Source organism: Chiloscyllium plagiosum, chromosome 12 (assembly GCF_004010195.1).
Source record: "Chiloscyllium plagiosum isolate BGI_BamShark_2017 chromosome 12, ASM401019v2, whole genome shotgun sequence".
Lineage (NCBI taxonomy): Eukaryota > Metazoa > Chordata > Chondrichthyes > Orectolobiformes > Hemiscylliidae > Chiloscyllium > Chiloscyllium plagiosum.
In genome coordinates this window covers 43,761,875-43,788,247 of record NC_057721.1, presented here as the reverse complement: position 1 = coordinate 43,788,247, position 26,373 = coordinate 43,761,875, and the positions used below count along the sequence as shown (strand labels likewise).

Here is a 26,373-nt window from a genome sequence, read left to right as displayed (position 1 = left end):
TCAAATATTTGATTTTTTTAGCTGGAACTGAGATGAATACTATTCTGCAAAAGCAAACTCAAACTAATTATATACATTTATTCTTCTTTTAAGAAAATTTTAATATTTATGAATACAGTTCAAAAGATCTTAAATCAAGTTGCATACTAATGATTATTAAACTGTTGTATAAATAAATTATTGTTTTAAGTCATCTATAGAAATTGCATTGCCATCACAGTAACAAAAAGCCCAAGCATGGCTTACAATATTTAAGGAGATACTGTTCCTATTTGTAGGAATGATTTTCTTTATAAATTGTTATTATATAATTCTTTATAAATCTATTTCCCAAAAGCAATTTTGTTAGTCAGAATCAATGACTTTGTGGTGGGAGGGGCACTGGTCCTCTGTTTACTCTTAATTCTGGATGTTCTATTCTTTGCAATCTATCTCCTTCCAGTGTCCTTTCTCCTCTCTGTCTCCTCTCTTTATACATTTTCTCTCCTTTTTCTCCTCTTTGTTCTCTCTCTGCTCTATGTGCTCTCTTTGCTCCTTGTGCTCTCTCTGCCCTCTGTGAATCATCTGCTCTCTGTGCCCTCGCCACTCTCTCTTCCCTCTCTGTTCTCTGTGCCCTCTCAGCCCTTGCAGCTCTCTGTGCCCTCTCTTCTCCGTCCATTCGTTCTGCTCCCTCCCTGGGTTTTCGGGGTTCTGCCCTTTGTCGTGGTGCACTGTATTCTTCATTGTGTTTTCTAGGTCCTGGGATTGGTTGCCTTGACTGTTTCATTTGTTCTCTAAATTCCATGGGGACCTCCAGCTCAGTGTCCACTATTGGACAGAAAGAAAAAAAAATCATTGTTGTAAATTATTCACACAAGCAAAATCAGCAAAATATGATACAAAGTAAAATCCATTCATCAAACTGTCCTCAGGTCAGCAAAATCCTTTTTTGTTAACATTACCAACAGGGCAATATATGCTCACCACACACCTACCTTCCAACACCTTTGTTTTTTAAGTATTGATTCGTTATTTGGAGAACAGATTAAAACAAATTTTGGTCCTGCATTCACAGAAAAGTAGATAACCCCTCACTCCAAAGTTACAGGCAAAATTCAGAACTGTTTCAACAGCTTTAAATATTGAGGACATAAAAGATATGGTTTTATAAATATGGGTGGTACGATGGCACGGTGGCTCAGTGGTTAGCACTGCTGCCTCACAGCACCAGGGTCCCAGGTTCGATTCCAGCCTTGGGCAACTGTCTGTCGCACATGTTTGCACATTCTCCCTATGTTTGCGTGGGTTTCCTCTGGATGTTCCAGTTTCCTCTCAGTCCAAAGATGTGCAGGTTAGGTGAATTGGCCATTCTAAATTGCCCATACTGTTAGGTGCATTAGTCAGAGGGAAATGGGTCTGGGTGGGTTACTCTTTGGAGGGTTGGGGTGGACTGGTTGGCCCAAAGGGCCTGTTTCCACACTGTAGGGAATCTAATCTAAAAGTGTTGACATTTGTGCAGAGATAATCAAAGGGTGCCTCTTGACAGAAATAAGCAACCAATTCCAACACAGCATTGTTTGTTTGTTATAGAATATAAAATGTTCAGCTGTCTGTGACATTTACCAAATTACCTAAAGTAGGTCAGTTTGGCTTTGTGTACATCTACCATACCCTCCCATGTAGAGTCTCAGAGCACCAACAGTCTCTTTGTCTTCTGACACCACACTCCACTATCCCCCCCCCCCCCCACCGCCCCTTGCCTTCTCTGCTTTGCTGAACGGTATTTTTCTGGGGTGATGGCTGCATCACACCATTCGGGTCTCTGGCACTTTGCATGTGCAAGGAATAGGATTTAAGGTTGGACAAATGCACTGTTGAAGCTGTTCCACCATTCAATAACACCATAGCTGATCCACTTTTCTGCCTTTCTGCCATATCATGTGATTCCCTGAGATAGAGTCATAGAGATGTACAGCACAGAAACAGATCCTTCAGTCCAACTTGTCCATGCCGGCCAGATATCCTAAACTAATCTAGTCCTATTTGCCAGCATTTGGCCCATATCCTTCTAAACCCTTCCTATTCATATGTCCATCCAGATGCCTTTTAAATGTTGTAATTGTACCAGCCTCCACCACTTCCTCTGGCAGCTCATTCCATAAATGCTCCTCTGCGTGAAAAAGTTGCCCCCTAAAACCCATTTAAATATTTTCCCTCTCATTTTAAACCTATGCCCTCTAGTTTTGGACTCCCCCACCCTCGGGAAAAAACCTTGTCTGTTTATCCTATCCATGACCGTCAAGATTTTATAAACCTCTATAAGGTCATCCCTCAACCTCCGACACTCCAGGGAAAAATCACCCTAGCCTATTCCCTATAGCTCAAATCCTCCAACCCTGGCAACATTCTTGTGAATCTTTTCTGAACCCTTTCACATTTCACAACACCCTTATTATTGCAGGGAGACCAGAATTGCACGCAGTATTCCAAAAGTGGCCAAACCAATGTCCGGTACAGCTGCAACGTGACCTCCCAACTCTTATATTCAATGCACTGGCCAAAGATACCAAAGATCTATGTATTCACTATAGTTCTCTTGCCTTCTCAGTTCAATATTCCCATCAATCTGTTGCATGCATTGCACACATAATCCGTAATCTGTGCTGGTGTCTTCCTGGTATGTTTGCTAGTTGTTGTTGGCTGTTCATCCAGCTGATAGTGTTTTGCCAGAGAGGGACGTTTCTAAGTTATTTGCTGTCGCTGTGTTGTCATTGTTGCTCTATTTCTATTGTGTCCCTGTGAACCTCTGGCCTGGTGGCTGATGTGCATTGTGTGTAAATACCACATCCACTTCCTCCTGATCTGCCCCCTGCAGTTGGGGATCAGCTTCTGCAGTTGGGTGGATGTAACTGCAATTGCGATGATATATCTGGTCATTCACTTCCACTGCATACTATTGAGGTGGCAACCGCTCCATGCAGGTCTCAAGTTGCCATTTGGACTGACTATTTTTGTTATTGCTGAGCACATTGAATATTTGTATTCTGATGGGCTCTCATACTTTATTTTGGTAATAGCTTGACAGGCTTATTGAAATGAAATTTGGCTTTCTGCAGTTTCAGCTTGATATTTTTCACTCACCTATTACTTCAGTGACTTATTTTGCTATTGGAAGAGTCATGTGTACATAGTGTGGTATCAGTCTTTGTACTTTCCATGGCTTCAGGCTGCATTTTCCTCTACTCGAGAACTGTCTTGCATCTTTGTGGGATTTACTTGATTTATTCATGATACTTTTAGTAACTTTCAGTGTCATCTCAGCCTTTCAATTTGACCTGGGATAGTGTGGAGATGATGTGTTGGGTTGAATTTCCCAATCAATATGGAATTGATACTGGGCTAATTGAGGGTGAACCCAGTGATAGTGAAGATCCAGATGAGGGCATTCATCACAAAGATAAAGTACTGGGCTGGCATATTTGCCAGAAGGAATTAATGAGTAGAACAAAGTCACTATAGCAGGAAGAGCAGGAAAGGCTACAGGGAATTACAAAAACTGACTAAATGTGTATGATGAGGAGCAGAGTATCAGATCTCTGGTTTGGAATGGAAGAAGGAAACTAAAATAACTTTACAGAAGCTGGTATATACAGTCACTCTTTATTTACATGTGGAGAGTCCTTGATACTGATACCAGTTCCCTCAGAGCCAGCTCTCAGAGTGAACAGAATCTCTGACAAAGTGGTGTGTTGCAGCATCCTGCGTTAGGTGCCAGTTTGCAAAGTGGGGTTCCAAACTCTTCAGTTCTGCCCTGTCCAGACCAAGTGTAACAAACTGTGCAGGGCACCTCTGGGCTGACTGTGCTTGTTGGATGCACAATGGTCTTATAAAAATTATGCCAGCAATGGAGAGGCCAGTCCATTACAGCAATTCCAGGCAGTGGCAAGATCTTCCAGCCATGGCAATTGACGGAATCAGACTAACTTTGGAAAGAAGCGATGTAAGGGTGGACTCAGTGGTTAATGAGCTGAGCTTAGGACAATAGCACAAGAAAATCAACAGGCCTCATGGGGAGAAACCCTCCATGAAACTCCACAAAATTGACACAGCCAAAAAAATGCAAGATAGAAGCCATAGATCCAAATTAGGAAGTGGTATAGGTTGGAGTAGAAATTACGGTTGGTGGTATTCCCATGCATCTACTGCCCTGTTCTTCAAAGTAGTACAGGTTTTGATGATGCTATCAAAGGAGCCTAGTTTGGTGAGTTACTGCAGTGCATCTGGTACATGGTCACTGAACATCAGTGGTGGAAGAGATCAATGTTTGAGGTGGTGAATAGTGTGCCAATCAAGATACGCTGCTTTGTCCTGAATGGTATCAAGATTCTTGAGTGTTGTTGGAACTGCTCTTAGCACTATGGCATGGGGGAAGGTCTGTATTAGTTTATAAATTGCTTATTCTGCTTCTCTCAATAAATTAGCTGTTTTTGCACAATTGCTCATGCTCCATCCGATTTTAAAAACAGGAAAGCACAAAATAATATGATAAGTCCAGGCGAGTGGAGACATTCCACCACACTCTTTGCTTGTGAGTGATATATGGTAGACAAGTACTGGGGAGTCAGGAGGTGAGTTATTCACTGTATAATACTTAGTCTTCATCTGCTCTTGTTGCCAAAGCATTTGCCTGGCTGACCAATTGAGTTTCTGGTCATTGGTAACTGCAGGACGTTGAAAGTGGAGTATTCAGTGTTGGTAACGCCATTGAATATTAAAGGGAGATTGTTAGATTTGCTCTTGTTGGAGATTTCCTGGATCTTGGATGGTGTGAATTTTATTGTCACTTATCAGCCCAAGTCTGAATGTTGTCTTGCCCATGGACTAGAATTGCTTCAGTACCTGACAAGTCTAAATGATGTTGAAAATTGTGCAGTTAGAGTTACAGCAAAGTAATCGACTCATAACTGCCCTCTGAAATGTTCTAGCAAGTCTTCAGTTGTGCAAAACCGCTGCAAAGTTCTATGTCTGACAAATCCCCACAAAATTTCTTTCTTGCCTCCCTGTGGTCTCGAGGTGAGCATGAGCCTGTGTTCTCTAATAATTTCAGCTTCTTCTCTCAACCTTTCACTGACGTGTAAACACATTAAATCATCTCTAGCAAGGCTTCCTTTACAGGTTCAGTATTAACAGTGCCCTTAACAATTTACAGCTATCCATTTTGGATATACTGTGCATGGATGTCTACCAAGTGGAGCCTGGTTAAAATGATGTTCAGTATGAGTGAAATGAATGGTCAGCAGTATGGCATGAGGGCAGATCTGTAACAATTTATAAGTAGCTTATTTTACTTTTCTCAATAAATTGGCTATTTTTGTACAACTACTTGTGCTTGATCCAATCTTAAAACAGAAATGCAGAAAATAATATGGTTAGTGCAGGCGGAGTAATAAAATATTGCAATAATTCAGTATGGAGGGAAGAAGTGAAACAATGAACTGAGGAGATAAGCGAGATAAATAACTGTTTGCAATCCGCAGTCACTGTATTCCTCGAGAGTCTATTGCCTCATTGTTAAAAATCAGTGGATAGTCAGTCTGATTCTTACCACTTACATATCACCACATAATAAAATAGGAACATATAACCAGGAGTAGGCCACTCAGTACAATGCCAAGCCTACTCTGCCATTCAGTACAATCATGGTTGATCAGATACTTCAATGCTTTTTATTCACACTATCTCCATAACAATGACAAAAAAAACCTTATCAACCTCTACTCTACTAAATGACTGTGCTTCCACGGAACTCTGCGATAGAAATTTCTAAATATTCACCATCCTCTGGGCAAGAAGAAACATTCTCCTCATCTCTATCGCAAATAGCATCCCCCTTACTTTAAATTGTGTCCCCTGTGTCTGGACTCACTAACCAGGGGAAATGTCTTAGCTGCAGCTAATCTGTCCATCCCTTTAGGTATTTTGTAGGTTTAATTGAGATCACATCCCATATTAGATGAAGAAACCAAAATTGCACTTACCTCCAAGTATGAACTTATCAAACTCCTATATCTTACTGTACAATCACAAGCAGCTCTGAGGATTGGTATTATTCTAAATTTAGATATATGAGTATTAATTATAAATATCAGTTTGAAGTTGAATCAGTTGAAGTGTATGAAGGTGGAGGGTTTGAAGGACAACAAGCAAAGCATTGAAATAATTCAGCTTGGAGGTGCTGAAGTCTGAGGCAGGGCCAGAGACAAAGAGCTAAACCTTGTTTTTTTGGATAAGTGTGAGTTGTGACTATTTTTAGTGGGTTTTTCTTCGTGAGGCCTAGTGACTTTTCTCACCCTATCTCACCAGTCACCTCATCAACTGCCTACCCTTCCCCTTTGATGTCTCTCATGTCTGATTCCATTCCCATCTTACCATGAGCTGTTCCTGGAACATCCCACTACTGTTGGGATATCCTCGAAGTTACTGGCATCCCTTGTGCCAGTGCCATTTCTAAATGTCAGTTTTACTTCTGGAGAAACACTATCAATCCACAGTTCCCTGACACAATTCCTGACAATTACCCAGGACATGGCAGACGGGGGAAATTCACGTCCCGTTTTAGCAGGCAGGGACCTGTAGGTCCTATTGGACAGGGGAGTGTAAAGGCAGGACTTTCTCTTATCCCAGGCCAAGCAATACATGCATGGCACCATACCATGCCAGTTTTGTCTTAGGTTGGCACCTGGGTTAAAGCAGTCTCAGCTGTCTGGGGAAATTCCCAGCACAAGTATCACAATATATTCTTCAATACCTTACACTTCCTCTATCTATGTTACTGTGCCCACCTCCCACCAAGACTTAGTCTCTGCTGCTCTCACTATTGCCTGCAACATCTTGCCTCACTCACTGTTTCCCACCCAAAACCCTTGCATGAACCCTACATACCCTCTGTGCTGCCTATTCACTTGCAGGGGACACCTCCTCAATTAGATGGAAAGCAATGTCTGTGCCACCACTTTCATGTGTCTTTCTCATCCTAGGAGGAAAACAGCCACCAGAAGGGCAGAGTGAGACAAGACTGCTGATGGGCTGTCTGACATTCAGCTCCACCCTATATGTATAAAGCATTCTAGTTCTGACATCCTCATGTGACTGACTGACTGCGGTCAAGCCTCTGGGCTGGTATTTGAGACTGCTCTAAACTGACTATGCCAGGGTCCCCTGACCAAAGACGATCTCCCTTGACTTGACTGAGGCCTGCTGATAATCATGTCAAGCTTCCTGTGTTTGTGTCTGGCAGGACAAAAGTAAGGTGAGGCTGTTATCTCTGGCTGAAGGCACCGAGCACATAAAGCAAGGCAAGGATGCAGTGAGTATCCAGGTAGGGTCATTGTGAGTGAGTGCTATGACAGTGAGTGAAAAGCCTCGCAGCTCAATCCAGTCCATGAACTTTGTGTGTGTCCCTGAATGCACAGTGGCCTAGCTACAACATTACAATGAGAGTTGCCACAATTGCCCAAGGTACAACATTGAAACCCAGTAGCATAATGTAACTGGATCAGAGATATGACATGAGTGTTCTTAAAGGCTGGTACATATTGGATGCCAATGTCTGTGGGATGCATGTGGCTGGTGCTCATGCAGCATACCCTGAGATATTAGTGCTCAGTATCTGGCATGGACCAAGCAGCAAGCTGAAGTCCCCAGATACCTGCTGTGATTTCCATGCCGAGAATACTTGAGCTTGAATGGTTAGAGATAGCTAATTATTAATGAGGTGTTTAATCAGCTTTGGACTTTATTAATTAGCAACTTACTGCTGCTTAGTGAAAAACTCCTCACACCCATCATGAAAAGCATAAAAGAAGATGGAAGATTCTCCTGATACTGAGATGGGCCACGCTGTGTGTCTCATGTGATTCTGTCACAAATTGTGCCCCAGTTTACATTGTTCAGACCCCGACCACGGTATGGTTAGAAAGAATTACCTAGATTTGAGCACGATTCAGGAGTGCAGGAATAGAAGATGCCAGCATCAAAACTGTGGAACTATCTGGTTCCCTCATGTTCTTTAGGGAAGGAAATCTGCCCTCTTTATCTGGTCTGGCCCCCATCTGACTCCAGATGCATAGTAACTTGGTTCACTCATAATACCCCTCTAGCAAGTAATTCAGCAAAATCAGGTCACCATTGTTCCCTTATCTACCATTTTCATATTGATACTGAAATTAGACTCAATTGTACAGTGTGCCACTACAAATGTTCTAAATAGGAGAGATTCCGAATACATCTAGCAGCTCAAAACTCTGCATTTTGGAGAGACAGGATCTGAAGAATTATATGCAAATAAAATGTGTGACATTGTGACCTGAATGTCCCTCACTCTATTGTTATGATCAAACTGGAGGATCAACCCTACTTCAATGATATAGAAATTGTACCAGGAGCAGCACCAAATGTGCCCAAACATTAGGTGTCAGCCTGTGAAACCTGCAAATGCATGATCAAGAGCATGCCCTAGACTGATTGAAGCAATACCAGAAACAACAATCAGACCACAATGTCTTCAGTTCTTCGAAACCATGTCATGAATAGTGATGAGCAATTAAACAATTAACCAGAAGAGTTTCCACAAACATCTCGAACTTCACTGAAATCTCGAGTCTTGGTTGTGACGATAGATACAGGACTTCTCTATGGCAAATGTTCTTTCTAGCACCACTCTGATCTAAACACAGGATTTCTCTACGTAGAGTTTATCTTAAAGTCCATATTAAACCATTCCCTAGAAGATGAAATTTAATGTTCAAGTTCATTTCTTTTTAATTACAACCTTTATTGGGACATTTGTGGTTGGGTTAAAGAAGTTAATCAATATTTTGTTGACAATTAATGTGTCTTACAGACTTATAAAATTACTTACCACTTTCCCTTTTCCGTTGACAACATCTTAGAATGCAATAAATCATGAGGATTATAAAGATGGTTGCCACAGATATTCCTCCTGCTAGTATCATAAAAAAATAATTAACAATGGATTTGGCCTCTGTTTCTGAAAATAAAAAGGAATAATGGAAATATGAATAATATCCTTGCAGGCATGCAGTAAAATGTAAGAGTACACATCCCATGTCAGAAATATAATATGGTAATTGCATTAAGATTATAATATAAAATGATACTAAAACATTTTATTTTGGTGATATACAAATATCTATGGAAATAATTATTGTTGTAAAAATATTAAATTAAAATGTATGATTGGCTTATTCTTCGAATTCTAATCAGCCTTAACAAAACAATAAAGGGCTTAAAACAGCTTCCAGTTCACCCAACAATAAGTTTATTAAAGACTCCACTACTGGCTTCTAGCACACCTGCCTGATATAATTGGTAGACAGTGTCCCATGCAAATCAGAATCTTAGTGAGATAATTAGAAAGATAGTTACAAATTTAGGGGCACATGCAGACTCTCATGAGGAGCATCTTTTATGTAGAGCCAGAAGGTTCTCCTTCGGACTTCAACAACAGAGCCATCCTCACGTGTCTTTGGAATCATGCCCCACCATTCCCTCCCCCAATTCACCATATCCGCCTGGAGATCTTGATAAATGCAGCTTAACACCTCTGAGCTGATACAGCAGCAAGGTGTATCAAGGATGACATTGGCAGTTCACCTGCCAAACTCAAAAGAGACCTGGGCCAGATAATTATGATAGATGTAGTGATTGCAATGAGGTCACTCATGTGGACCTCATAGAACATGAGTTCCAGATTGGGGCTTGTAATCTGGTCTAATCAGTAAGCTCTGGCAGACAGATATAAACAAATGTGTCAAAGCTTCTGCTCATCTGAGAGCTGACTCTGAGGAAGCTGGATCAGTGTCAAGGACTCTCCACACGTAAATAAAGGGCGGATTGGTGATGGGATACCAGTATCTCTGAAGTTATTTCAGTAGGCAACTGCCAAATTCCAAATTAGCCTCAGTGAGTGATGAGAGAATCTGAAAATATACCCAAATTCATCAAAGGGAATGGCCATGCCCTCTCAATCAGGATCAAGGAATGTGTAAGACAATGCAAGGAGAAACTGAAAAAATAAGATCAACTTATAACATTGTACTCTGAATTTTGATATTAAATTGATGTAAACTAACATTGTTTCCTCAAGGTGATTACATCTGAATGCCAGTGTGAAAATGACAAACTTCTTCACTGGTAACTCAAGATTTCAAGTGGAATTTTGGCTGATTTTTCATACTTGATGTCAGCTTTTAATTCAGTTAGAATAATTTGGGAGAATCAATGTTTGTTGCCAGTTCTTAACTGACTTGAGACAGTGGTGGCAAGCATATCAACAGAAACAAGAGAAAGATCTTTTATTTAATCAGCTATCATTAAGTTGATAATTTATTCTGATTTATTGATTAAGAGTTTCTGGCCAACTTAATGTAGATTTAACAAGATTCACTCAATCTGATGTCACACCCTATCACATTTTCTATAAAACCTAGTTACTTATTTGGAAGTTTGTGAAATTAATTTTATCTGGATTTACTGATCAGGAACCATTCCAGATTAATTCAATTCTGCATTAATCAGTTGAAGTTGAAGGCAGAGAAACAAGTTTTCTCAGTTTCCCATCATCAGACAATAATCATAAAGACCATTGCAAGAGAAAGCCTACAATCACTCTAAATTATTAAGCCATGTTTACCTGAACACTCAATCACTCTTGAAGCATTGGCGCTGCTAATTTTGTTGCTAACAGTACAAACAAATTCCACATTTTCATTCATTCCCAAGGTTTTGACCATATTCAGATATCGATGACTGTCTGTCCTTTCTGTCAGTGAACCGCCAGCTAAGCTCATAGTGAAATTAGTTCCGTTCTCCACTTCACAGGTTATATTGACTTTTTGAGAGATACATTTAAAATTTAAAACTGGCTTTGAGACACTCTCTGAAAGAAATAAAGAAGTTTTCATATTAAACAAGTAACCTGCAACAGGAACAATGATAATAACATTTATGTAACTAGTTTAATGCAGTATAATCTGAACGCTTCTCACAGGAATGTTCCTCAGTAAAAACTGACACTGAGCCATGTAAATCAAGACTAGTTTAGATGATTAGTGCTTAGTCAGTCAGATCGGTTTGGAGGGGAGTTGTATAGGACAAGAGAGAATTCGAGACTTTGAGAGTGTATAGCCCTCACAATAGTGGAGTGATTCAAAGGAGATCAGAATTGGGGGAGTGAAAATATTTCAGAGGATGCATAGAGTGGAATTATTACATCACTGAAAGGAATTATCGGAGTGGAGTAAAAGTGAAACAGAATTTCAGGGCATAGATATAAAATGATGTGCAAATGAAGCAAGGGTGATGCAAGAGAAATCTTTTTCACAGGAAGTGGAATGCACTGCCCAGAAATGTGGTGGAAGCAGATTCAATTAAAGCATTAAAGAAGCCATTGGATGATAATTAGGGTAGAAATAGTATGCAAGGATAATGGAAACAGACAGGAAATTGGCACTGGGCTATGGAACTGATGATAGAACAAAGATACGGTTAATGAACAAAGGAATAAGAAACCAACATGTTGTCAAAAACATTGGTGTGTTTTAAGAAGAAATTTAAAGAATAGGAAAATAGAGTTGCAGAGGGAATCAGACAATGGAAGGCATTGATATCAATGGTGGGTATTGGGATGTATCAGTCTATAAAAGACCAGAGTCAGAGGAACAAAACACCATGTAGTATGAGACAATTGTAGTAGTTTATGTAAACAGGCATGAACAAGGACATACAGGGATGTACTCGGAAGAATGGGAAATATAAAATACAGTTGGTGGGCAACCAGGGACCATTGTAAACGCACAATCACAGAGAGCCAAGGAAAGGTATAGAAAGCAATGTTTAGGTGAGCAATGTTACTAAGAGTGGAAGAGTGGATGCACAATATAAAAGAATTAGAACCATTGAGATGATAAAGGCAAGGATGGAAGTTTCAGCATTAATTAAGTTATTATAAGAGTGGAGGAAGCAATCATGTGGAAGTAGAAAAATGTGATCTGGGGTCAGAAGATCAGGTTGGAACCTGATAAGAGTGGGCCAGTGAACTCAGTGGTTAGCACTGCGGTCTCACAGTGTCAGGGTTCTGAGTTTGATTCCACCCTGGAGCGATTGTGTGGTGCCAATAAAATGCCTTTACAAGATATATTTTGTCCTGCTTTTTTTTGAAGAGACGTTTTTAAGCAAAGGTGGCAAGTAGTCTACTCAGATCCACTCGAGTAAACAGTTTATGAGGTTTGGGTTTTTGTTTTAAAAGTTGGAACAATAGAAGCAGCAATAGATTCAGAAGTTTTAGTTTTTAGTTTTCAGTTGAAGTTGTTGCTGGGTATTAAAGCTGGGCGAAAGCTATAAAACATCAGTTCCTGCTACTCTCTCGCTCTCTCTCAGAATTGTCTCTTGATGTTTTTCCTCCTGGACTGGAGAATTGTCTGTGAGACAATCTATTTTTTTGAACTTGCCTTTTGCCATGGGTGTGTTTATGGGATATTGGAACAGTTAATTAGCAGGAGTTAATAATCTATTATTTTGTTAAGTTATTCCAATTTCTTCTTTCTTTTGTCATATTTTAACTATAATGTATAAATAAAGTGCACTTTGCTTCATATCTGGTAGCTTGACCAATCAAATTGCATCTCAAACACAATGCCTGGCACTTTGCTTTCAAAATGAAAAGATGTTAGGTCTAGGCTACCTTCTTAATATATTTTGAGTGGGGTTTGGGCTGGTCCAGAACAAACTGGGGACTTCTCCAGGATCAAATCTCTAATTTCAGATTGGGTTTAGGATAATTGAGCTCAAAGGCTCAATTGTAAGTGTTAGTGTTTTGTTAATTTTGTTAATTAGATGCACTCCGATGTCCAGCGATACATGAATTCAACAGCAAAGGCAATAACAGGTTCATTGATGTGTCAGTTAGCAGTGTGGGTTTTTTTTCTCTCTCTCTGTCTCTCTCTGTCCTGCACAGACCATGTGCTGCCTTTGTCTGTTCCTCTCCCTTTTAAAAGTGCCAGTTGGGAGGTCATGTTGCAGCTGTATAGGACATTGGTTAGACCACTTTTGGAATATTGTGTGCAATTCCGGTCTCCTTCCTATCGGAAGGATGTTGTGAAACTTGAAAGGGTTCAGAAAAGATTTAGAAAGATGTTGCCAGGGTTGGAGTATTTGAGCTATAGGGAGAGGCCGAATAGGCTAGGGCTGTTTTCCCTGGAACATTAGAGGCTGAGAGGTGACCTTATAGAGATTTATAAAATCATGAGGGGCATGGATAGGATAAATAAACAAGGTCTTTTCCCTGGGGTCGAGGAGTCCAGAACTGGAGGGCATAAGTTTAGGGTGAGAGGGGAAAGATGTAAAAGAGACCTAAGGGGCAACGTTTTCATGCAAAAGGTGGTGCGTGTGTCGATTTGGGTTGCCAGAGGAAGTGATGGAGGCTGGTACAATTGCAACATTTAAAAGGCATCTGGATGGGTAAATGAATAGGAAGGGTTTAGAGGGATATGGATCAGGTGCTGGCAGGTGGGACTAGATTGGGGTGGGATATCTGGTCAGCATGGACAAGGTGGACCGACGGGCCTGTTTCCGTGCTGTCATTTCTATAGAGTTACCTCTATGACTCTGGTGTCTTTATTTTGCGTGTTGAATTTAGTTGGTTTAACTAGCACATACATTGAGTAATAATGGCTCTTACAGTCACTAGGAGTTTCCTGGGGGTGGAAGAAGTCACTTTGAGTTTTACAGAAAGTGAGCCAGGGAAAGCTTTTGGGATTGACAGACAAACTGGAGTTGGGGGTTGCCTGTGTCTGTGAGGAAAGGGAAGATTATTGTGGCAATTGTGCAGCATTTACAATTGCCAGTAATGCTGACAGAATCTTTGGAAATGGCTAAATTTAATAGTAAATGAAGCATCTTAAACATGAAAAGGAAATGAGACAGTTAGAATTTTAATTAAAAGAAAATGAAAAGAAGATCCGAGAAGGAGAAAGACAGAGAACAAAGAGAGAAAGAGAAGAAGAAAGGGAGAAAGAGAGAGAGAGTTGGAACTTCAGAGGTTGGAAATGAAAATTCAAAGTCACTTAGAATGGTGGAGTTTGAGGTAGAACGTAGGGGTAGTGATGAAGACAGTAATGGATAGTTGTCCCTTTGTAGCCAGAGGACTGGTGGGAATTTGTTTAAATATGTCCAAGGATTGCCTATGTTCAACGAGATGGATATAGAAGCCTTTTTAATTTCATTTGAGAAAGTGGTAAACAAATTAAACAGCTGCTAACCGCGTGGGTATTGTTAATCCAAACACAGCTGATGGGTAAAACTAGTGAGGTATTTGCATCACTATCAGGGGATGTATCTGGGGAGTTTGATGAGGTGAAAAAAACCCATCTTAAGTGCGTATGAGCTAGTACCCAAAACCTTGGGAATCTAAGGAGCGAACCTGCTCAAACAAACATCAAGTTTGAAAGGGTCAAACAAAATAATTTTAATAGGTGGATTAAGGCATTGAAAATAGATAAAACATTTTCTAAGTGTATCAAAAATCCACCAAATATTTGAACTTTGGAGGAGTTCAAAAATTCACTGCCTGACTTAGTGAGAACTCATGTGGAAGAGCAGAGAGTTAAGACTGCAACATTAGGATTGGAAATGGCAGATGATTATAAGTCGGTGCATAAATGAGAAGTTTGGCTTCCGACAACAATTTCAATCTGTGAGGCAGAGAAATTGGGGAAAATCTAATCCTCAGATGGTCAGGGAAGAGGAGAGCTCACTGAAGATAGTAAAAAGCAAGGCCATGAGGGGGAAAGAGAAATAAAAAAGGTCAGGTGTTTTCATTGTAATAAAGTAGGCTACATGAAGTCGGCGTGTTGGTGGTTTAGCAAAAACACTGGGAAGATGGGTGTGGGAAAACGGGATAAGCCAGTGGGTTTTGTTGAAGTGGTAAAGGGAAGCACAGTGGAAACTAAAAAAAGCTGCAAAAGAATGCATAACCTGGTCAAGGGTTGGTTGAGAAGAAAGTGCCAGATTCCTTTAAAGAATTTATTTGTGAGGGCAAGATTTATTCATTATGCCAGGAGGAGCAGGTAAAGAAAAGAAAATTTTAAGAGATACGGGAGTAAATCAATCTTTGATGGTGAGAAATGAGAAGATAAGTAATTCAGAAGGACTATTGCCAGCAAATGTAGTAATATGTGGAATTCATGGTGAGAAGAGTCATGTTCCATTACATAAAGTGAGGTTGAAGAGTCTGGTGAAAAGCGGAGAAGTGGTGGTAGGTGTAATAGAAAAATTCTCAGTTCCAGGAATACAGTTTATCCTTGGCAATGACATAACTGGTTTACAGGTTGGAGTAATACCTATAGTAGTTGAAAGGCCAGTGGAACTGAAATGTTAACGGAAGTATATCCTGGATATTTCCTCATTGTGTGGTAACAAGGTCACAAAGCTACACGTTGAAGCAGGAAGAGGAATCAAAGGTAGGGAAGCTGAAGTTCAATTATCAGGAACTATATTTGATCAAGTGGTTGAGAAAACAAGGGTAGAAGGGTTACACAATTTTTTTTACTCGATACAGATTACCCACAGAAATACAATCAGATCAAGCATTAAAATTTACATCAAAGTTATTCAAGGAAGTTATGTACAGGATTAAAACAATTAAAATCCATTCTGTACCATCCTGAATCGCAAAGAATGTTAGATTGGTGGCATCAAATTTTTTAAGACCATGTTGAGGGACTATAGTCAAGAATAACAAGAGAATTGGGATAAAGGAATTCCATTTATACCATTTGCAATTAGGGATGCACCTAATGAATCTACCAAATTCACTCCAATTGAATTAGTTTTTGGGCATGAGGTGAGAGGGCCAGTGAAATTAATTTGGGAAAAATTGAGTCAAAATTCAGTCATATTTGGATTATGTGTCAAAATTTAAGGAAAGATTAAATAGAGTAAGTGAGTTAGCTAGACAGAATTTAAATGTAGCACAGCATGTGATAAAACTGGAAGCAGATAAGAAATCAAAATTCGCAATTTCACTAGAGAGGTTAAAGTGTTAGTGAACCTCCAAAGGCAAGGTTTACTGGGCCTTATCAAATTGAAAGGAAATTGAGTGAGGGGAACTATTTAATAAGAATGCCAGGTAGAAAGAAATCTCACAGAGTATATCATGTGGATTTGCTGAAAAGGTATTTTGATGGGGAAGGAAAGCAAAAGGAGAATGTGTTACTGGTTACAACACAGAGGGAAGAACCACGTTCAGGTGTTTCTGACTTGGACATTCCTCAAATTAAATTGGACAATAAAGAAGTTTTTAAAATTAGGATAAATTATTGAGTTACCTTCCAGAGAAAAATCGACATGACCTGAAAGAATTATTACAATCATGTGGGGAGATATGTGGGAATAAATTGGGAAGTACTAATCTAATTATGCATGATGTAGATATAGGGAATGATCATCCAATTAAGCAACATCCTTATAAACTTAACCTTTTAAAGTTGGCGCAGATTCAAAAAGAGATTGAACACATGCTTAAAGACAATGTAATGAAAATGAGTTGCAGAAAATGGAACTCACTCCTTATAATGGTGCCAAAATGAGATGGTACTCAACAATGAGATGAGGATTATTGCAAAGTCAATGCAATTACAAAATCTGATTCATTTCCTTTTCCAAATTTGGAAGACGGTATTGAAAAGATGGGACTAGCAACTCATATTTCAAAGTTGGACTTACTAAGGGGATACTGGCAAGTACCTTTATCCGAAAGAGTGAAGGATATTTTGGCTTTCTTAATACTGAATGGATTGTACCAGTTTAAACTCATGCCATTTGATATGAAAAAGTGCCAACCACATTTCAAAGACTAAACAATAAAGTCATTTTGGAACTATCTAATTGTGTTGTGTACATCGACAATCTGGTGATTTTTAGTTGCACATGGAAGGAATATTTGGGGTGTCTAGCAGGATTATTTGATCAACTTCAGGAGTCAGGCTTGGTGATAAATCTGGCTAAGAATGAATTCACAAAAGCTCAAGTCACATTCCTGGGTGATATTATTGGACATGGAAATTTGGCCCCAAGTGATGTGAAAACTTAGGTTATTGGGGAGTTTCCCATACCATTGAGGAAGAAGGAAGAGCTATGATTCCCGTGATTGATTGTTTTTATCGGAAACTCATACCAAATTTTAGCAGTGTAGTTGCTCCACTGGCTGACTTATTGAAGTGTAAAACATTTCCATGGGCCAAAGAATGTCAGAAGCCATTTGACAGCCTAAAAGTTGTGTAAAACAATTCACAAACCATTCAAGCTGGCTGTCAATGTGAGTGATCTGGGTGTTGGTGCTGTGCACTTTCAAGAAGATGGTGAGAAGATAGAAAGACCTTTTGGATACTTTTGCAGAAAATTGAATAATCATCAATAGAAATATCCCACGATTGAGAAGGAAACCTTCAGCTTGGTGTTGGTATTGCAACATTTAAACATTTATATTGTCAGTAATGTGTCTGAGACAATCAGTATATACTGATCGTAACACTTTAAATTTTTAGAAAAAAATTAAAAACAAAAATTCCAGACTGTTTTGATGGAGCTTATCATTGCAGCCATTCAACTTGAAAATTGTACGTCTGGCAGGACAAGAGAACGCAATTGCAATGTGTTTTTGGATTGCAGGGTTACATGGATAGGATTGGGGTGGGTCCAGATGAGATGCTGTTCGGAGGGTCAGTGTAGATTTAATGGGTTAAATGGCCTGCTTCCACCCTGGAAGGGTGGAAGACTGGAGGTTGGCAAATGTGGTGCCATTGTCATAAGAAGGGCGGTAAAGACAAGCCAGGGAACTATAGACCAGTGAGCCTAACCTCAGTGGTGGGCAAGTTGTTGGAGGGAATCCTAAGGGATAGAATGTACATGTATTTGGAAAGGCAAGGACTGATTAGGGATAGTCACCATGGCTTTGTGCGAGGGAGATCATGTCTCACAAACTTGAATGAGTTTTTTGAAGAAGTGACAAAGAAGATTGATGAGGGCAGAGCGGTAGATGTGATCTATATGGACTTCAGTAAGGCGTTCGACAAGGTTCCACATGGGAGACTGATTAGCAAGGTTAGATCTCATGGAATACAGGGAGAACTAGCCATTTGGATACAGAACTGGCTCAAAGATAGAAGACAGAGGGTGGTGGTGGAGGGTTGTTTTTCAGACTGGAGGCCTGTGACCAGTGGAGTGCCACAAGAATCAGTGTTAGGTCCTATACATTTGTCATTTACATAAATGATTTGGATGCGAGCATAAGAGATACAGTTAGTAAGTTTGCAGATGACACCAAAATTGGAGGTGTAGTGGACAGCGAAGAGGGTTACCTCAGATTACAACAGGATCTGGACCAGATGGGCCAATGGGCTGAGAAGTGGCAGATGGAGTTTAATTCAGATAAATGCGAGGTGCTGCATTTTGGAAAAGCAAATCTTAGCAGGACTTATACACTTAATGGTAAGGTCCCAGGGAGTGTTGCTAAACAAAGAGACTTTGGAGTGCAGGTTCATAGCTCCTTGAAAGTGGAGTCGCAGGTAGATAGGATAGTGAAGAAGGTGTTTGGTATGCTTTCCTTTATTGGTCAGAGTACTGAGTACAGGAGTTGGGAGGTGATGTTGCAGCTGTACAGGACATTGGTTAGGCCACTGTTGGAATATTGCGTGCAATTCTGGTCTCCTTCCTACTGGAAAGATGTTGTGAAACTTGAAAGGGTTCAGAAAAGATTTACAAGGATGTTGCCAGGGTTGGAGGATCTGAGCTACAGGGAGAGGCTGAACAGGCTGGGGATGTTTTCCCTGGAGCGTCGGAGGCTGAGGGGTGACTTTATAGAGGTTTACAAAATTATAAGGGGCATGGATAGGATAAATAGACAAAGTCTGCTCCCTGGGGTTTGGGAGTCCAGAACTAGAGGGCATAGGTTTAGGGTGAGGGGGAAAGATATAAAAGAGACCTAAGGGGCAACTTTTTCACACAGAGGGTGGTACGTGTATAGAATGTGCTGCCAGAGGATGTGGTGGAGGCTGGTACAATTGCAACATTAAAGAGGCATTTGGATAGGTATATGAATAGGAAGGGTTTGGAGGGTTACGGGCCAGATGCTGGCAGGTGGGACTAGATTGGGTTGGGATATCTGGTTGGCATGGATAGGATGGAACGAAGGGTCAGTTTCCATGCTGTACATCTCTATGATTCTATGTAGGGATTCTATGATTCAATGAACATGCTAGTGCTACAAATGATCCGGATCAACCTGAGATGATAGATTGAATTAAACCCATTGCAAAGGTTAGTCAGAGGGTTTGAGCACTATGCTTTCAGTCTTCCAAATATTTAACTGGGGACAATGCAGCTTCTTCAGCATTGGTCCGATAATGGACAGGATTGTATGGTTGATCTATCAACACCTATAAATAGGAAGAAGTTGATGACGGGAAATAATACACCATGAGTACAGTCACAGACCAATTCTGTCCTAAGGATTATTTGGAGGTTGTGATAGGATCTGAGAGCTGATTGAATAAGACTGGAACATGAAGTAATGTGATAAAAAGGCCCAAATTTGAGAAGTGACAACATGTTCATGAATCCTTTGGAGGAAAGGGAGAGTGAAATAGTGAAATAGTAGTTTCCAAAAACAGAAAGAGCAAGGTGGTTTTTGATGAAGCAAGGGGCTATTGGTCATTTCAAAGGGAGAGGACAATGTTCCTTAACATAGGGCCAAGAAAATGAAACTGGGTGGTTCACAATTTAATACGAATGGCCCTGGAGAGCATGACGACATGATCATCTTGGAGAGGGTATCAGGGGTGATAACTTTGAAAGTAAGCAAATATTATAGTGTGGGAGGGTGGAGTCAGGCTTGGTGATAATATTATTTTGGGACTATCTCATACTCTCATGAGAGAGTATGTAAACGTTCTGCTGAGGTAAGGGCAGCAAGAATGGAGGTCTGCGGGAGATTAATCAGATTGGTAACTATGCAGAAACTATTAAAAATTGGGGACAAATTTGAGGGGTTTGAATCAACTGTTGTAAGTTACTTGAAGGAAGATTTTCCACTTTCAGATGTGGATCAAAGAAGAAATAAACTTGTAAGGGAATAGGTGTGATGACAGATACAAATAAGTGATTATTTTCAATTATTTTCTTGCTTATTATCAAGGCCACAGGAGAATAGCAGGCTATAGAGATGGCACACTTCAGAAGTTGGCCACACTATGGGTCACAAGTTTCCAAGAAGGGGTAAGTACATGGGCATAGAAAGTCATTGTATTTTGAAGAGAGACAGCAAGGGAAGTTTAAATGCAGATCTTGAATGCAGAAGCTGTGGAATGAAAGAATGGAAGATGTATTCATTATAAAGCCATGGTAGTGATGTGATTGACCAGAATAATGTCATTCATCTCAAAGTCCTTATTTGCACATGAATAGATTTTTCTGGAAGAAGAAATTGATGAGAGGAAGCTTCATTGATCTATTGGTGCTCCATTATTTTTAGCAAAATTTAAGAAACTATGCACCTATATCAGACCCCTAGAATATATATGACCTGATTGAATGTTAAAGCACGTTTGAGGGACCGAATGACCTACTTGTGTTCTGATGGTAGAAAATTGAAGGTAAATGGAATGGGGTAAACCTAACAGAAAGGAGATTGGCAAGATTAACCCCGAGGGAAATACCAGCAAGAAAGAAGAATGGGAGAGGGTTTGTTATTCTTGTAAGTCTCACAGTTCAGAGAAAGTTTGACCTTATAGATAATTTTTATATTTGGAAGCAGACCATGAGTTTGATGTTGTTGTGGTGATTTACTGCAGGGCTGGGGAATGGTGAGGGAGTAGTAAGTTCCCTTTGTTTTTAATACCACTCTGGTTTCACATCAGTAACACATTAGCCAGGGATCATCTATAAAAGGGCAGCCTCTAAACGGGGCAGTTTGAAACAAGCAGGGAGAGAGAGCATCTGCTAGTAGCCGGAATAAGGAGCACGGGGTGTTTCAACACTCTACACCAGTGTCCCCCACAATGATGGCATCACTGCAACAGCCTCAGTACTCAATACCACCAACTGCCAATCTCCAGGCATCATCCTACAACTCATCGGCTTCATCCTCGACCACAACGTCTTCACATTTGACAACCAGTTCTTCATCTGGACACAGGAACAGCCATGGGGACCACATTTTCACCTAAATATGCTGACATTTTAATGCACAATTTTGAACAAGACTTCTTTGCTGCACAGGATCTCCGACCAGATATATTGATGTTATTTTCTTCCTCTGAACCCATGGCAAGGAGTCACTGAAACAACTGCACAGTGATATCAACAAGTTTTATCCCACCATCAGACTTACCATGGACTACTCTTTAGAATTAGTTTCATTCTTGGACACACCCATCTCCATCAAGGACGGGCACCTCAGTACTGCAAGGCCATGGATAATCTCATGATGCTGCACTTCTTGAGGTTCCACCATAAACATATTAAAACAGCCATCCCCTATGGACATGCCCTATGCATACACAGGATCTGTTCAGATGAGGAGGAACACGACGGACAGCTGGAAGTGCTGTAAAACAGCCACAAGCTAAAGAAGCAGTACTCCAATAGCTTGTACTTCCAAATAAACCTGTTGGAATATAACCTGGTGTTGTGTAATTTTTAACTATATAATTGCAGCAAGATATCCTTGCTCCTGTACATGAATTCTCTCACCATGACTGGCATATTTGCCTTTTCGTCGCCTTCTGCACCAGCCCATTTACTGTCAGCGACTAGTATATAGGGACACTCAAGTCTTGTCGCACCTCCCCCTTTCCTAATCTGTTCCCATTGTTATTTCAGTGACATCAGAAAGCTTCCAAAAAGAAGAAGCAAAGGCTAATTAAAATGTAAAAGAAAACTTCCCCAACTCATGGTATTATGGCTGGTATTATTGCAACTAGAAATGAAAGTTAGACACTTTAACTGGTTTTAGTAAGAAAAGTTTGAAGTTTACACTCTACCATCGATAATCTGTTAAGATAATAGGCATTTTTTTTAAAAAGTGGAGCAAATGAATTTTTCCATCTCTTATCCACAACAAGAAGTTAAATGGTGCTCAGTGATCAATTCATGTAAAAGTAATGCTGGAAATAGATGTCACCCTATATTGCAGAATGTATAACATAGAAAATCAAATAACACAGAATAAGCCTAAGGAAGTAATTTAATTTCACACTACTGATGTTTATCATGTTTAACTACTTTAGTTTTCTGATTCTAGCTAACATTAGGGATCCCTCTGATTTAGCTCTATATATTCCTTGTCAATTGCTTCCCATGTTTTTAAGGATTTTTAGGACAATTGTAACTCTGTAGCCCATAATTTTCTGTGATACATATGTTAACAAATGAAGAAAACCTAGCAGAAATTTGAAATCCATGTTTCATATAAATTACAGTTTTGGACTGTGCAAAATCTGAAAAAAGTGCAAGTAAAAAGTATCTCAATTTGATACACCAATAAAAAAAAGAGTCAGAAAGTGTTGCACTGGAAAAGCACAGCAGGAGCACGAGAGTTGACGTTTCGGGCATAAGCCCTTCATCAGGAATAATGTCAGTTCTTCTACTCCTCGGATGCTGCCTGACCTGCTGTGCTTTTACAGCACCACACTTTTCGACTGACTTTCTAGCATCTGCAGTCCTACTATATCCCACTAAAGAAGAAGGACTAAGCTTATTTCAAGAATGACATTTTGGCAGAACAGGAGACAGTTATCATTTTCCTTCAAATGTTGATTTTTATAGTTTGATTTCTCATATGTATTCCCAGTACTTTGTTTAGTAGCATTTGATCAATGTACAGTAAAGGACAGTGCAGCTGTGATTTCTTGATAAACAACGCACAGCCTACAAGGTGGTTTGACATGAGTAGAAGGGCTAATGAAAATGTTCTCCCGTCTTTGTTTCTTCAACCTTGGCAAACAGATTTGCACAGTGATATGAAATTTGACAAATAAAAAAGCTGGCACTAGTCTCCAATGTGTAACAAATCTTTTGGGGTATAAACAGCTTTGAAGAAAATGCAGTGACAAAATCAATTAATATAAAATTATGAAAAACAAGCTGGACATCTTATTGACCATTCTGGAAATGTTGCTAATGTGGGAATGATTCACTTAACTTAAATCTTCTAAAGGTTTTACATCTTCCCTAGTATTGTTATACATAGAACAACTGAACAAGTGTAGTTCTTTAACATGGAAAATTTCAAATTTAATAATTTTAATTATCTAAGACAAACCAAATTGAAAGAAAGAAATAGCTTTGTACAATTTACTAAAACAATTCTGAGAAAGAACCATTTAGATATCCAGTTAACATAATGTAGAACAGATTAGTTTATGATTTAGACATCCTAGACTGAAATCGGAGTTACGTGATTTCCAATTAAATTGTACATTATGGGACAACAGCTTTGCATTTTGCTCCTGGTTTATAGTAACTATTCTGAATTGCTTGTAATTTGTGCAAAGTCATTCTAAAGAAATAAGTTTTTAAAACACTTAATTTATTTTTGCCTAGAAACCAGCAAATGTCTACTCATTTAGGATTTAATTTCCTATGATTTATTGTGATGACAAATATTACTAAGATCTGCTTTATATTGTGTATTCCAATCATGCTTAGACTCTTTTGTTTTTTCATGTCATACTGGACAGGAATGTTGTAGCTCTGGGGCATGACCATCCAAAATAGCAAGACTATCAGAATGCAAGCCCAGTATCATACACAGACAGTATCTGCTGGACAAACATGATGACAGTACCAGAACAGTTACAAGACCAATCTAGCACCAATCTAAGGGTGATATTTGTTCAAACCTCTATCGGTGCCAATTCCAATTCCACGCCTTTACCAGAATCATGCTAATATCCAGTGCTTACAGCAGAGTTGCAACAATTTGTTACAATGCCAGATCAATAGGAGACTTGCATCCTTACATTAAAATTGCATTTAAATTGCACTCAGTGCAATGACATTGAAATTTATATATCACATCAATTTGCAATTCCATTGAGTCAGACAATGTTCAGATGGTACCAATGCAGTTATCTTGCACTCTTCCTGCTCACAGAGTGCAACTTTACACAAAGTGCAAAGAAACAGTCCAGAAATGTGCAGATTAGGTGAATTGGCCATGCTAAATTGCCCATAGTGTTGGGTGAAGGGGTAAATGTAGGGAAATGGGTCTAGGTGGGCTGCGCTTCGGCGGGTCGGGGTGGACTTGTTGGGCCAAAGGGCCTGTTTCCACACTGTAAGTAATCTAATCTAATCTAATCTAATTAATAGCATGCACTCTATGTGTAAGAACATGTAGGCAGGCTCATGTTACAGCTGATACTTCATGATTCAGAAGAATTTGTAGCTTCGACAGAGTCCTGCTAAATTTTAATCAGGACTTGGATAATATTTCCTGAAATGCTTGAACTACCTGGAGTAAATTATTTATTCAAGCAATTTAGAATTCCAAATCTTTACCCCAAAAATTTGGCTCAAAGCGTTATGCAATACTCTAAAGAAAAATGGTTTAAAAGAAGCACACTCACCAAGTACATGCAGTTGAATGCTTTGGAGAGATTTTAGCTTTCCATCTGTACTGTATATTTCACAGTGATATGTTCCTTCACTGTTATTCATGATTTTAAATGTCAGGGTCCCATTTGCGTAAACAGTAAATCTATTGATATAACTCCCATAGGATCTAGAAATTTGATTTTTGTATCGTGCAATCATTAAATTTCCTTTCATCCATTTAATGTCATCAGTTTTAGAGCTTTCACTCTTAGCATGTAAAAATATCGACTTTCCAATTTCTCCATAAACATCTGTTGCCTTACCCTTGCTTTCTGCAAGAAACAAACCTGTAAATTGAAAGATAAAATTGTTTAAATGTATTCATTTGTTTTTGGTCAATTTTGTCTCTGCCATACAAGGAAACCCATCATCAAGTTTGAGTATCTAATCCAAGATACTAAAGAATATCAGTTAGCCTTTGATAGTTGCAGACATTAGATGTAACCTATCCAAGGGGTTTTGGCTGAGCATGAAAGATTCAAGGCATAGAGAACTCAAAATATGTACAGAATTAATTACTGCTCAAGTTTAAGCAGCTAAATCTCAGAGTCTGAGAGCACAAAGCACTGGCAAGTTCACACTGCTTGTGAGCTAGGACTAAGGACATTAGTTTATATGGTTACATGCAACTGATTGAGAAAATTCCCAGGTGCCATAATGGTTTCACCCTTTTAGAATGAATTATTAATAGTAGCTAAGATCCTGTCAAATCTGCTTACAATAGATCAGATATTATATCATTAGACCTGCCCCAGTGTATTGACTTGTTTCCAAGAAGGACAAGCTGGCAAAACTGTTGTGTCAGCGATATTTTCATCAGAAATCAGTATTATTAATGTCCAAAAGTAAAAATTGTAATTGTTATAATCTCTTAGAAGTAATTAATCTAAAATTTTGAATGAAACATTGAATGTGAAGGAATTTATATTGAGAAGATATAATTAATGTATCTTTTGCCCACACACATCTTTGTGAATATTGGCTATTTTAGCTTTTGGCCATGCACTCACAACATAGAATGTACTACAGCATTGTCAATAACAGCAAAAGATACAAAATAAATATTTGATTAAATATAATAAATATTCGTAGCAGCAGCTGATACAATAAAAAAAAACACACCTAATTTACAATTAATTAAATGAACTCTAATTTCCAGAGTTTATTTGGAAGTTAAATATATAAGGAAAGATTTTCCCTATTGTTAGGGTAGAAAGTCTGGGTTCAAGACTCAGTGTGTCATGACAAATGAGAACAGGATTGATTAAACATAATTTATAAGAATATTTATAAGAATAATTTAACATTTTGATGATTACATACAGCCATGGATGTCAAAGCAGCTGTCCATTGAGTTAAATGTAATGAAAAATCAGGTGCTGGTATAATGGTTAACTGAACAGTACCACCTGCTTATACTTTGAAAAAGTTAAGAATATCCTCATAGAACTGAATACATAAAGTTAAAAATGCATGAAAATCAAATATCCTTACCTGAAATAGCTAGAAGAAAAATTACATCAAGCTGTAGTGAGCATTTTCGATGACAAAGCATTTTGACTGAATTTTGCTTGTTATGCCAGTGTTTGAAACAGGTTTACTTAAACAAGAAGGTCTTTTACAATAAAGAAATTGATGTAAGTAGCTCACTTCTGGGTGGGA

General features: G+C 39.2%; 1 protein-coding gene across 1 annotated transcript; it reads right to left on the bottom strand.

Moving 5' to 3' along the window:
• Nucleotides 1–336: 336 nt before the first annotated feature.
• Nucleotides 337–26,373, bottom strand: LOC122555179 (T-cell surface antigen CD2-like). The gene is made up of 5 exons (XM_043700914.1): nt 26,206–26,373; nt 24,684–24,998; nt 10,694–10,939; nt 8,900–9,028; nt 337–807 (listed from the first exon to the last, which is right to left on the bottom strand). Exons 1-5 carry the CDS (start codon nt 26,264–26,266, stop codon nt 356–358), a joined length of 1,203 nt encoding a protein of 400 aa, XP_043556849.1. The 5' UTR covers nt 26,267–26,373; the 3' UTR covers nt 337–355.

Bases quoted from the DNA above. Each gene is read 5' to 3' on its own strand.
- LOC122555179 (XM_043700914.1), bottom strand. From the start codon at position 26,266: ATGCTTTGTCATCGAAAATGCTCACTACAGCTTGATGTAATTTTTCTT. The intron at 10,940-24,683 runs GTGAGTGTGCTT...TATTTCTTTCAG, and splicing joins CATTCAACTGCATGTACTTG to AGAGTGTCTCAAAGCCAGTT. The intron at 9,029-10,693 runs GTAAACATGGCT...TTTTATTTTCAG, and splicing joins AAGAGTGATTGAGTGTTCAG to AAACAGAGGCCAAATCCATT.